Raw genomic sequence first — 13,135 nt, 5'->3', positions numbered from 1 at the left:
AGGAAGGGCTGGCTGTAACAAAGCTCTCCCCAAGGGCAGAGCAGCAGCAAGGTGAAGACCTCACTATCTCATGAAAAGGGACATTTTTCTGGTGCCACAATGGGCACTGTCCACTACCCCAGACACAAAAGAACCAAACAGCCTAAGACTCTTGCAATGTGCTTACAAAGCACAAGGTGGGGCACTCTCTCTCACCCCTACTGCTCCCCAAAGCCTGCAAAGCTGACAGGCTGCAAGTCACCAGCAGAGAAAGAAAAGCCACTTGGCGGTTTTAATTTTAGCTGCTCTGAGCCCTGACAGGCAGGATTAGTTGGCTTGACCTTTAGTGCTGATGCCTCCCTAAGCCCAGGGCCTTAGTCAGGTGGCAGCTTCCAGGCACACATCACAACTGGAGCTCATCAAATGTGGGGGATCCGAGCCCCAGGGAAAGGCCTTCAAAAGGACAGGAACCAGGGGGTTGAGGGGTGACCATGGAGGGAGCAACCTGGTTCTCAGCTATTAACTAGTAAACAAGGGGGAGGTGGTGGGGCCACCCACACACTCCATTTCCACCGGCAAAACTACACAGGGAGGCAGGCAAGGAGTTTCCTTAGCAAATGTTCCACAGGTTCCCCAGGGAGATGGGACAACTGGGGCCAGGTGCTGCAGTGGGTACGGGAACTCTGGTGCTGCTGCTGGTGGAGGCTGAGGGAACTAAGAGAAAAAAGAAACAGACGCAGAAAACCACACTGCTCTTTTATTCAATGGAACATCCCCCTTTAACGCAGTGTTGAATCATACACCAAAAAAAAAAAAAAGCCCAGAGAAATTTCTGCAGTTAAACCAGTGAAGAGAACGCGCATTATACATTATTGTCAACATAATCACTCCATGAAGAGGGAAGCAGGGGAAAAAAGGAAGCAGAACAAAAAACAGGGGGCTCAAACCCCTAGGCACTGCAAAACAGACATTTGGGATTAAAAGAAAATTTAAAAGGAAGCCTTCCAGGAAGGAGAGGAACAAATGGAATCTGAGGCAGCTTAGGTGCTCAGGAGCGTGGAAACTCTCTGGGCTGGCAGACGAGCCCAAGGTGGCTTGGGCGGCCATTTCTACTGCTGGCAGGGGTGGCAGGGTGGATGTGGACCCTGGACCTGGAGGTTACACCACTACTCTATGAGGGCGACAGACAAAACCCCACACTTAAAAAAAAAAATATCTGGGGGTGACTATGGCACCTTGGAAATCTTAGAACCAAAGGAACACCCCTCTCAACTAGCCTGACATTAGTGGCCAAGGTTTTTGCCTAAAACCATTTCATTTGCTCCTCTCCTTGGAAAGAGAAGAGTGAGGAATGGAGAAAAGGGAAAGGAATCTGATTGCAGCAGAAGACCGGGGAGAGCGTCTCCTTGGACGGAGTCTGAAGAAAGATAAGGAAATAACAAAGAAAAAGAAAAAAATTAATAAAAATTTCACAATATGGAGCCAGCGTGTTCCGCTTCCATCCACAAAAATAACTCAGGCTGCTTTGCCGAACCATCCTGTCCACCAGGGGCGCTGCTGAGGCTGTCTGCCTGGAAGGGTCACCAATGGGCGCGGAAAGTCCTCACTCTCATGGCTCGGGCCATCGCCGCCGCGGGAAGGGATCCTGGCGGCCCGGTTTGGGGAGAGGCAAAGGGAGTTGGGTGAGGAGAGAAAGAAGACAAAGAAGACACTCGATGCTACGGGGCGCCAGGAGAGCCCAAGCTGGCACCCCTACTACCACCTGCCCGTACCCAAGCGAGTCCGCGGTCGCTTGGCCCAGCCCGGTGCGTGCACACACACACATGCGTGCACACAATCACATGCGTGCGTCCCAATGTCTGGCTCCATATGGTGAGGTTCGGCGTGTGTTTAAACGAGACCAATTCTCTCTATATATAATATATATTTTCTTAAAAAAACCGAGTCTAGTTCTGTGGTGGAGGCGGTGGGGGAGCTGGAGGCATCCCGAAGGGCGGCATGCCCGCCACCCCCATGCCCATCATGGTGACAAAGTTAGAAGGGTCCATGGGAGGCGGAGGAGGAGGGGGCGGGGCATACATCATGCCGGCGGAACCAGGAGGCGGAGGCGGCGGAGGGGGAGGGGCCCCGGGCGGCAGAGGCGGCTGGACCCCGGGGGGCAGGGGCACCATAGTGGGGTTGCCTTGCATCTGAGGGGCTCCTGGAGAAGCTGCGGCAGCCGCCTGCTGCTGTTGCCATGGCGGGATGGACCCTGTGCCAGCGCTCGTGGTGGTAGTCGTCGTATCTGGGGTGGTAAAGAAGCCCAAGGTCACACGCGCGGGGGCACACCGCGGCTCTCTGCGGCTGCTGCCTTGGGATGGGGGCGAGGGGCGCCTGCTCCTTGCTTGGCATGCGGTACGGTGGTGGGGGGCGGGAGGGCAGGGCTGTCCTGGTGATGGGGACTGGAGGGGTGGGCAGGACTACCCTGGGGTCAGCCTCGAGGTCTCTGGGCTTAACAGAGTAAGCCCTTTGTCACCAATGCCCTCTGGAAGGGCTGAGGGGAAGGTACCAGACACAAGAACCGGCTCTGACATCCCTCCGCCCATCCGCCGCCACCACCGAACGGCACATTCAACCTCAAGGCCACAGCTACTCTCCCCACTGCCAGGTCCCATCCCTGCAGTCTCTCAGGCCCCAGTCACATCCCACTCCAGAGCATGCATGCACCACCCACCCCTGGCCATATGCACCGGTTGGTGCTAGCCAGCAGCTCTTTCAGCCTGAGGGCCTGGACTTCCGGCACCCTACCTACAACGCAGGCCCCTCTGATGGCCCCCCCAGACACAACCACACCAAACATCAGCTTTCCTCCTCCAGACTCCCAGGGGCCATAAGGCCCTTTCTGTTTACACCCCCAGCAGAGACCAGAGTCTCATCCCAAGGTGCACCTGCCTTTGTGAGCTGTGAGGTTCTAATTCCTCTCAGCCCCACCCCCATTCCCACCCACCCCCACGAGCCCAAAATATGCCACTCACTTTGCTGCCATGGCAAGGGGGTACTGGAAGCCATACTGCTGCTGGGCGGAGGGGGTGGCGGAGGCTGCTGCTGCTGCTGCTGCCATGGAGGAAGAGGACCAGAGGGCGGGGGCGGGGGCTGCCCACTGGGCGGCGGCGGCGGTGGCGGCATCATGCCCATAGGCGGCGGCGGCATCATACCTGCAGGTAGGCAGAGCCAAGGGTGAGGTGACTGATTTGGGACAGACCCCCATTCATGCCCAGGCGACCCCCAAGTGAGCAGACATCAGATTCCATTACCTTTTCCTTGATGCAGGCGATAGACCCCAGAGCCCACAGGCGTACTTCCCAGGTACTGATCTTGATGGAAGGAAAGAGCAGGGACTTAGCAGGACATTGGAACTGGCCCGAAAGGACGCCCCCACCATTCAGTAGCAGGGCTCACAGTCAGTCACTACTCTCACGAGAGCAGTTCTGGACCCCTGCCTGTGAGACACAGGCCTTCACCTACCCCACACAGAAATCCCTTCCTGAAGGAGTCCTGCTCCTTCTGGAGCCCAAGCCCTGACAAGACAGCCATTGCAATACTTGGCCGCTTTGAGAGCTGCTTCTGTTCACAGTGACCTGATGTAACCCTTGCTTATCCCAAAGCCCCAAGGTTTCTGGTCTGACACTTACTTACCCATTGGAGGAGGGCCATGGTGCCCAGGTGGGTGGGGGCCCTGGTTCATCGGTGGTGGTGGCGGCTGCATCCAAGGGGGTGGGGGTCCATTAGGGTTGTGCTGCATGGGATGTCCACCATGCCCACCTGTCAGGCTGGGTAATGGGTGTGGAAAGCTGTGGGGGCCACCTCCAGGCCCGCCAGGACCGCCTCCGTGCATGCCGTGATAGGGCCGACTCTCTGAAGGGCCAGAATTCATCCAGGGTGGGCGGCTCTGAGTGGTGGACATAAGAGACTATGTGAGAGCATTTCCCGCCAACGTCCCTGCCTGCTCCCCCTGGTGGCAACACTGTTCTTTCGGTTATATCAGAGGACCAGAACACAAGGGCAGAATCTTCCCAAAGTGAGAGGTCCCCAAACATCCTGATATCCCGGAAGAACAATGTTGCCAGCCATGTCTGTTAACCTGCTCTGACCAAAGCATCTGGCCACACCCCTAGTCTCTAAGGAAGAGAATGGGGGGCCAGACTGCAAGAACCAGCTCCTGAAGCTCACCGGTGGAGGTGGGTTGTTGGCGGGAGCAGCAGGCCGCGGTGCACTGGCCAGAGGGGTGCTGGCAGGCCCAGAGGTGGAGCCCACCGATGCTGGCACGGGCGCTTCACCCAGTTCAGCCATGAGGGACAAATATTCTTTATCCATACGTGCTTTATCCTGAGCTGACTGGGGGTCACCAGGCCTGAAGGTGGGATGGGGGGCACAAAGAGAGAAGGAAAAGAAAATCAGCAGGATGGAAACTTTTACCTTGAGGAATCGACAAAGAGAATGTTTTGAGGAACTGGGTCATCTTTTCTAAAACCTTCCTCAAAAGTCTCATCGGCTTTCCAGTTCTGTGCCCAGCTCTGCACCTGGGATTGCTACATGTACCTCTGCCACAGCAGCGACCCTGGGGGCAAACCCAGAGACAGTGAGCACTAGACCACAACCAGCCGTGCCAGCCAGGAAAGCGCAGGCTCTCCCAAAGGGTAAGTTTTATCAAATGCTGCACTTCCAGTTTCAGGGAAGGAGAAACTACGCAAGATGGGAACACAACTGCCATAACTCCCTTAACAAAGTCACTCAAAGTAGAAAAATGTTGCTCTCAAGTGCTGGTTTGCAACTGCTCAAAATCCATATATTGCTTTGTTTTCTCATACCAATCTTAAGCAGCAAATACATTCCTTTAATATTGAGCCATATTAATATGGGAAAACACTTACACCCAGAATGGGAAGTTTCCAGTTTTCCTGGGCTCAAGATGAGCAGTAAAGTAGGGGTGTTCTGTACAGACTGTTTCTAATCACCCTGGGCTTTAAACCACACCATTACAGATCACATTCACAGAAAGGAAGCTTCTCTTGGGTCCACAGATTAACTGCAACCAACCAACCAACCAACCAACCAACCAACCAACCAACCAATGTGCTAAAGAGCTGTCCTGTACACCACAGGATACCCGGACACCATGAATGCAGCCCCTCACCGTTGGAATTTGCAATCAGAAGCAATGTGGCCAGCCCCTCCACACTTGGTACACACTGTGGTATTGGTAATGCTGCGGGTCTCTGAGCTCTGCCAGGGCCTCAAGATCCTGTTGAGGAAAAAAGTCAACTCAAGGGCTATGGCCAATCTCCCCTTACTTCCACAGGCTCTTTAGGTCTCTGTGCACTCCCCTCTAAACTGATCACATACCTGTTATCATCTTCCCGAAGGGTCCCATTCAAGCGAGCCAACTCCCGAAGCTGCATCTTCCGTAGATCATTCTGGTCCTCAGGGGTCTCAATACCTTGCTTCAGGATGTTTCTTATCTAACAGAGACACAGTGGGCAGTTATGTAAGCGCTGAGACTACCACCTGTCTGGCAAGAGACTTCCTTTCTGGCTTCCTCACCTGTTCTACTGCTTTCTTCACATTCTCCATGGTATTGGCGGTAACCAGGGCATGAAGTGGCTCATCTTCTCCTGGCAACATCTGGCCGTCTTTGCGCCCAACTTTCCCTTCTTTCACAGACCCTTTCCCCCGGATCATAATCTTCGCGTTACACTCCTTCTCTATGTTCTTCAACGTGTTGCCTCTATTACAGGAGGAAGGAACAAGTTGTTACATACATGACATGCAAATTCACACGCCAAAGGGGCAAGAAGACAGGATAATCAGGCACTGGCAGGAAACCGGTGAGTGCAGAGAATTGGATTTTCCAACCACAAGCTCCGTGATCTCTAAGTTAAGGCCAGCCACGGCAATCCTCAAAATTTGACTCCTCTGTAGTAAAACGGGAAAGGCATGAACTCATCCAAAGTGAAGGTCCTACCCAAAACAGGAAGGTAAGCCACGAGTGGCACCCAATTAGGCACAACGTAGACACATCTCACAAGTTCTTAGGAATTCATCCCATAGGCTAGAAGTTACTCACCTGGGCCCAATGAGCAGCCCCACAAAGTTGATCTCTGGATATTCATCTTGTGGAATCATTACTTTATCACTCACACGTGTTGCTGGTGGTCTAAGGAAGAAAAGACTCATTGACTGCACATTTCTCAGAGGTTGGACAGATAATCAATAGCTCTTTTATTGCAGAACCCTTGGTGTTAATTACAGGTGATTTGGGGTAAAAGTGAGTAGTACCAAAATTATTCTACCACATCACACATAACTTGCATGTGTCCTTGTCCCAGATGACCTAGCCCCTCTTACTTGTAATCTGCAGGTGGCTTGAAATCAGGGTTGAGGGCAACCATTTCCGTGATGAGGTTATGCCGCTCCTCTTCGAGTTTTTTGCGGGTGCGGAACTCACGGGTATTAAGCCGCTTCCCCTCACTATTGTAGATGGGCTCAGGGGAAGGGGACCTGTGGGAAACAGACCACCATTACTGCTCTGCCTTCACTTTTCTCTCATTCCCACACGGGCTATAATAAGTCTTCCCCAGCCCCTCTGCCTCTCAGACCCTAATACAACACTCTTCGGAGGAACCGACCATAACGTGTGCTATTCAAGGTTGTGTGGGATGGGGAACTGGAAGCTGGCTTAGCATTAGGGGGACTGGGGTGTGTGTGAGAAAGGAAAAAGGTGGTTTGGCTTCTAAAAGTGATGAGAGGAAAAAAAATCTGTCCTTCTGGGGGAAAATCGTTGGACTGCAAATGGCAAGGACAGTGTCCTTTGGAGTCTTCTTGCTAAACATGGATTTTTCTATGATTTGCAAAAAACTTTACAATATTACAACTTCATGAACCACGGAAACCCCAAGTTTAGGTCAAATGTTAACTCTTGCAGAGCTCATGCCCTATCAGGAAGAGTGTACCCCTACCACATAGTAAGTATGAGCTCTTTAACCCAATGCAACTAGGACTTGAGGCCACTGTAGCTACTTGGCCCCCACAATGGAGAGAGATGGTTCAAGGCTTCGTCTCTGCTTTTCCTTCAATGGCCTGGCTGGCTGTGTCCAAGGCCCAGGAGTCAACCTGTTTTCTGGCTGTTCGAGGTTGGGGAGTCTGGGTAGAGAAAAACGTTAAATGCTAAAGCAGCTTCTGAGAGAGGCTGCAAATGCAGATTTGGTCAGTACTTGTCTAGGGTCTGAACCTGCAAACAGCAAGGGGAAAACCTATGATTCTCCACCACAGTTTACAAGTCCAGAAAGCAGATTTTCTCTCTCTCTCTCTCTTTTAAGGAGTAAAATGCTGTTGCTACAAGTAAAAAAAATAGTAATGATAAAATGGTCAGTTTACCACAGCTGGATTTTGCGGTAATAAAAAAAGAGAAGTTACACTCCTAGAATTCTGAGTTAAGATTACAAAAAGGACCATAGCTTGATATTCTGAATGAAAATTTAGTAGCAGCTGCAAGAAGGGAAGAGACCATGTGGATCAGGTTATTAAAAAAACATCCTGAAAGTAGTCAAGACTCCTACACCCTTGGTTTACTTGAGAGAACCTTGCCTAGTTGGAGAGCAAGGACTGAACTCGGCTGCTCCCACTGTCTTCAGCCTAAAGGGAACCATGTCATACCACGTTACACACACGATGGAATAAAAGGTCAGGTTTGTTTATGGCTAATGACGGCTAAATGACACCTCCGTTTCTAGCATTTGTATAAACTGTTAACACAATCCAGTAATAGTGAACAAAAGCAAACATACCCCAGCTTATTTGACTATCATCTTATACATTTAAGTCTACAAACGCTTTTAAAACATTTTTAACTGTGCAACTTAAGCAACATCAAAATGGCATAAAGTGGCTTAATATTGAAAATACACCTTAAGAAATAATCTTATTAAGGTAAGAAACTCATGCATTTCCCTCCAACCTGGGCTCAAAAGCAAAACCAATCAGGCATTAGGGACTCAACTGAATCCAAAGGAGAAAAACTCTGCTCTGGTTTTATTTCTCACATGCTTGACATTTCTAATTCCCACCCCATAGCTATCTAGAATTAAGCATTTCTGGCTAATCACCAAAACAAGTTTTACCAGTACCAAATAAATTGGTCATTTAAAGGCCTCACAACAGTTTTAACTTCTTCCCAAATTGTGAATGTGAAAGGCAAAAGCTGATAGATATCCTAAGGTCAGAATGGCCCAACTTCTTCACTTCGAGTAGGCATCGTATAGATCAACTAAATTCTAATCCCACTTCTCTAGGAAGCAAAGGTTTGTTAAAAATTCAACCTTTTGAGGAATTGCCTGGTAACCTGTAGACATATTATTAAAGGGAAAAGGCCAAAAAGGCACTAAACAGTTGTGGTCTACAACCTACAATGCAAATCTTTGGGGGTGGGGGAAAAGAGGTCAAGAAATGTAAAACACAACACAACCCTCCAACCAAAATCTACAGGTGAACAAATAACAAATTAAATAAAAATAAAGTCAATATGGGGACATAAATTAATTTCTTGGCAAAGGGCAGCAGAAAGATGCATAAGAGTGGCTTCTAAAACCATCACAGCATCTTTCTGATTTAACAAGCTTTTATTTAGGTTACAAAAGCCAAAAACACTACTTTTTAAAGCAGAGTGTTTTCAACTATGAAGCATGCACTAAGAGAAATTTCATTGAGAGGCACGTTGCCCTTCAACTTAAATGGACCAGATTCTAGCTGTTCAAAGACCACAATCAGCCAATAAAATTCCCGTTTAAAAAGTTCATTTCCTTCAGATAGACTTTTTTCTTTTCAAAGGTGAAATTGTAAACTGAAATGACATGACCACAGCTGTTTGAGGACCACACTCCCCTTAAATAGGAAAAAAAAAAAAAAAAAAAAAAGGTAATTTAGGGTTGGTTGCTTGCCTTCCCAAAACAGGTGAGAATATTCTGGCCCCTCCCAACACCCCCAGGCAATAGCCAAGGCTGAAAATTAACTGGCAGTGAAGGAAGTTGGTTAGAAACCCCATCTATTTTAAAACCATCTCAAAACCATGAGCAGGAAGATTGTAGCAATGAGCTGACCAGAGCTTCTGGCCTGATCAAATTCAGTGATGCTCAAAAATATTAATCCCTGCATCGTGTACCTGTGAGAAAAACTCTACACCCCGGGCTTTCAGCCAAAGCAGGTACTGAAAAGGCTGGTTAATGGCCCATCTCACTGTCCCTACAGGTGGGTAAATCAGGTTACAATCTACATGCTTACCAATTGGAAACCAGTTGTCCATTTTCCTGTAACTTTTTATTCTGCTAAAAATTAAGTTGCATTCCAATTTTCTAACTGATGACTGACCATGACCATATATATTTCTAATTAAACCCTAGTCCCCAGAATGGTCAGAGCACCAGTCGTCTTACTAGGATTTTATTGAACTGACACAATATGTTGCCACCAGTAAAATGTATTGAGAAAAAGGTAAAAGCGTTACTGTCAGCTGGTTAAAACTGTTTCCCAACCTGTCCTCAGGGTTAGGGGGGATGCCCAGGTCTCCTGTGCGCAGTTTACGAGTCAGGTCTTCTATCTGCAGTTGCACTGGAAGAAACCAGGTTAGGAAAGAAAAAAAAGGATGGAAAAAAGACAATGTTACCAAAAAACATCTCAAATCGCAACAACAAGCATGAAGAACTCGGAGACTTTGAAAGGGACGATTGATCAGTGAACACACTGAAGCAAAACTCCCAACCACCTATTGGCAGGAGTCCATTTACATCTATAGGTATTTTTCACTTCGAAATGGTTATCACTTAAGGAAGCAAACAGTTTGCTGGAAGAGGGGTTAGCAGTATAGACTGTTCACTAAGGCTAACATCAAAGCAATTATTAGGAGGTGTTTCACCTCTCCCTCCCCACAAAGGCTTGCTATTAATAATTGGCACCCAGAACCAAACCATGTATGTTATCACCGAAACTGTTCCCACATAATTACTTTCTCGAGGGCAAGACTCTTGAGAGTTAATTTTTCTTCATTAAATATTAAGCATAGCCCAAAATGAAACCAAATTAACATGGGACAAGGAAAAATACCAGTTGAGCAAAGATCATTTTCATTGATACCAGGCTTAAAATTCCTTAAGCAAGTTAAGACATTTAATAAGCAATTCAATACCTCATAGAAACTTGTACATACTCTTTCTGTACAACCAGATCCATATTAGTAGGGATCTCCCAAGACCTGCTTTCATTCAAATTTTAGATGACAATCCATATACCTTAATAAACCATTAACAGTAAGATACAAGAAGTCTGTTTTTAGATTTGCTCCTTATGTGGGAGTAAAAGTAGGAGTGTAGAAGATGGACCGTGTGGGTCAAGGAGAAAGTATGTGGCCCTCAGACCTTGACAAATGAGGCTGCACATGAAAGAGATGAGAATTTCACAAAAGTTCAGTGAATGCAGGGAAATGTTACCCGGCTGATTTCTCATGATAATGGGACCTGCAGAGCCAGATCACTTTCTTCAGCGTGCTGAATAACCACCTGTTTCTTACCTGTAGCACCTGAGAGTTCTGAGCAGGCATCTCTAATAAGGGCAAGTCTTACTGGGTTGGGTTAAAGTTGAACTGGTTCAAGACAGGATTAACGCATGTCTAACCCAAGATACCCTTCTAATTTTAACTATATCCCACAGGGCTACACCACACACCCATTCAAACTGAAGAAATGAAAATCCACATCAATATCAAGAGAAGATATTGGGGGCACTCTGTAGAAGGCAGTGTGTACTTTGAGAGACAGAAGATGAGTAAGACTCATGGCTCCCTAAGCTCTTTTATGCCAGAGAAGTTCTGACATGGCAGTCAAGTACTAAGCTCAATAACTCAGGGTGAAAGTCACCTTCGTGATGAGAAGGCAGTCCTCTTAACTGGATTGTAGGGGTCTGATCTGAGGAAATAACTGGCATTTAAATTAAATCAAAAGGTTGCCACCTTCCTTAGAGCAGAGATCTACACCAGCCTCTGCTTTGATTCTTGCTACTTTGATTATAGATATAAATAGTCCTTAGAGCCCAGGGCATTAACTCGTTCCACAGGAAGAGAAGTGGAGATGTAAAGACTGAGTTTGTTTTCCCATTTTGTAAGTCGCTCCACTAGGGACATTTTCACAAGGTTGTGAAGACCCAGACCTGTCTAGTATAAGACATAAGGGGGTGGGTGGTAGTAGATATGAACAATGGGGAAGGAAGAAATATTAGTACTGTGAATATTAGACAATTCCAACATCCCAAAACTCTCAGCAGTCTAAAAAATGTAAGAGATTATGATCCTCAAGAATAACATGCCAGCCTTGAAGCTTTTTGTGAAGGCCACAGACTCATAGGTCTAGGAGACCTTTGCCCTAATTTAGTCCAAAGGGGGTATTTATTTGGTTAGTAGGAAATGTATATCACATGAACTTTTTTTAAGACAGCCGCACAAGTACATAAAGGTAAAACTTGCATTAATAACCTTGTATTTTAAAAAAGGTGATTTTAAGGTTAATTTCATTTCCACTGTGGACAGTCATTCTTAATTCTTAAAATTTCCCAACAGTTAAGATCTTTAATCCTACTAACTCATTCCATATCCAAGCAATATCCCTTTCCCAGCAGGATTCTTTAGTAGTAAATATAAGAGCCCTCATTTTAAGACAGCTCTCCAAAGACCAAACTAGGAAAGATGCTGAAGGAAAGGTTAAAACTCAACGAAATGGTAAAAAGGGGGGGGGGGTGCACTGCAAACACTTTCAGAACCACTTTTTGATTAAACTTTTTTTTTCATTTCAGAAAGTACCTATAAAAAGTAAAAGACCACGTTTTATGGGAAGGGAGGAATATGAAATTATGGTGCAAGGCCACGCTCTGAAGAAGGTACTTGGTTATGCAACACCTGCAGTGTTCTCCAATGGGGCCGTGTTCAGAAGCATGAGACACTCACCTCATCAACTGGCAATGAATAGCAGCTGAAAAGGGTGGGGTGGGGTGCTGAACTGGGGACTATTCTCACTCGTAAGTGGGCCCCTCTACTTTCCTGGAACTCATGGAGAACACTGCTGTTATAAATAGACCAAAATAAGGAGCTTGCAAATGCAGGACTCACAGAGCAAAAACTGAAAAATTATGTCAAAATTGTGAAAATACACCTGACCATACCTCATCTCAAAGAAGAAAATTTAAAGCCTCCAACTTTCAACAGATAAAATTTTGCTCAGAATAAAAAGTAACGATCTGAAAATGCATTTGGGAACAGAACGTGTATTTACCTATATAAGCTCTTTCTTGTTCCCGAGTAAGTCCAGGGGGGATAACTGTAGGCATTCCTGGAATCACGGTCTTCTGTTCCATTGTGTCTTGGTTCCACCGGCTCCTCTTCCGCTTCTTACTTGGGAAGTCTAAAGGCAGATAAAGTCTGTCAGATGCAAATAGAAACCAGCAAAGGAGCTATCAAACAGGCAGCTTGGGATACTTATAACATTACAGTCTCAGCAGACTATGAAACAGAGCTTGACCTTAAAAGACAAACCTAAAAAAATCAGGAACATATGGCCACTACAAGGGAACCTGGACCTGGTTCCGAAAAGTTAACATTTCAGAAAAACTCTGTGAAGTATGTAAACAAGGCAACAAATCTTAATGCATAAAACTTCACATAGGGAAATAAAGCATTAAGATATACAGTACTATATCATCCATGAATGCTTTAAAAGCCCCAAGGGAGACAAGACTAGACCGAATAATCAAACAAATTTGTAAAGCTGTACTGAAGGATGCTGCCTCCTCCCACCTCCACCTCCCCACCAGTCACCTTTAGCACAACTAAACCTATGGCTGGATTCTTCAACAAGATTACTTTTGTCTTCAGAAGTTTAATCAAGATCAGCATTCAACTTTCCTGGCCATTTGGAAACTCAGTGTCTGATTATCAATAGTTCAACAAAGAACAAACTACACAATAGTCAAAACCTTCCCCAATACAAAGACAAATTCCCTACACATTTGGTACACAAAAGTCGTTCTACTTCCCAGGGGGTGCAGGCCCAAGGGGAAGCCCCAACAATGAGGGGGAGGTATATCA

At 46.9% G+C, this 13,135-nt stretch overlaps 1 protein-coding gene across 11 annotated transcripts; it reads right to left on the bottom strand.

Annotated features, from left to right (window-relative positions):
• Window positions 1–716: 716 nt before the first annotated feature.
• SF1 (splicing factor 1) lies at window positions 717–12,475 on the bottom strand. 11 transcript variants are annotated; one of them, XM_019645511.1, is made up of 13 exons: window positions 12,324–12,475; window positions 9,543–9,618; window positions 6,364–6,516; window positions 6,083–6,172; window positions 5,560–5,743; window positions 5,362–5,477; window positions 5,153–5,260; window positions 4,189–4,369; window positions 3,655–3,928; window positions 3,273–3,332; window positions 2,994–3,173; window positions 2,059–2,263; window positions 717–1,624 (listed from the first exon to the last, which is right to left on the bottom strand). In XM_019645511.1, the coding sequence occupies exons 1-13, from the start codon at window positions 12,403–12,405 to the stop codon at window positions 1,495–1,497; spliced, it is 1,839 nt and encodes a 612-aa protein (XP_019501056.1). In that variant the 5' UTR covers window positions 12,406–12,475; the 3' UTR covers window positions 717–1,494. The 11 variants fall into 11 exon arrangements, with proteins under 11 accessions (XP_019501056.1, XP_019501060.1, XP_019501058.1 ...); XM_019645514.1 differs by having other exon boundaries at window positions 1,492–1,624; window positions 3,651–3,928; XM_019645515.1 differs by lacking the exon at window positions 2,059–2,263 and having other exon boundaries at window positions 3,651–3,928.
• Window positions 12,476–13,135: the final 660 nt, after the last annotated feature.

This window comes from Hipposideros armiger, unplaced genomic scaffold (genome assembly GCF_001890085.2).
Source record: "Hipposideros armiger isolate ML-2016 unplaced genomic scaffold, ASM189008v1 scaffold_93, whole genome shotgun sequence".
Taxonomy (NCBI): domain Eukaryota; kingdom Metazoa; phylum Chordata; class Mammalia; order Chiroptera; family Hipposideridae; genus Hipposideros; species Hipposideros armiger.
Note: the sequence above shows the minus strand (reverse complement) of the source record. Positions and strands in the feature narration are given on the sequence as shown.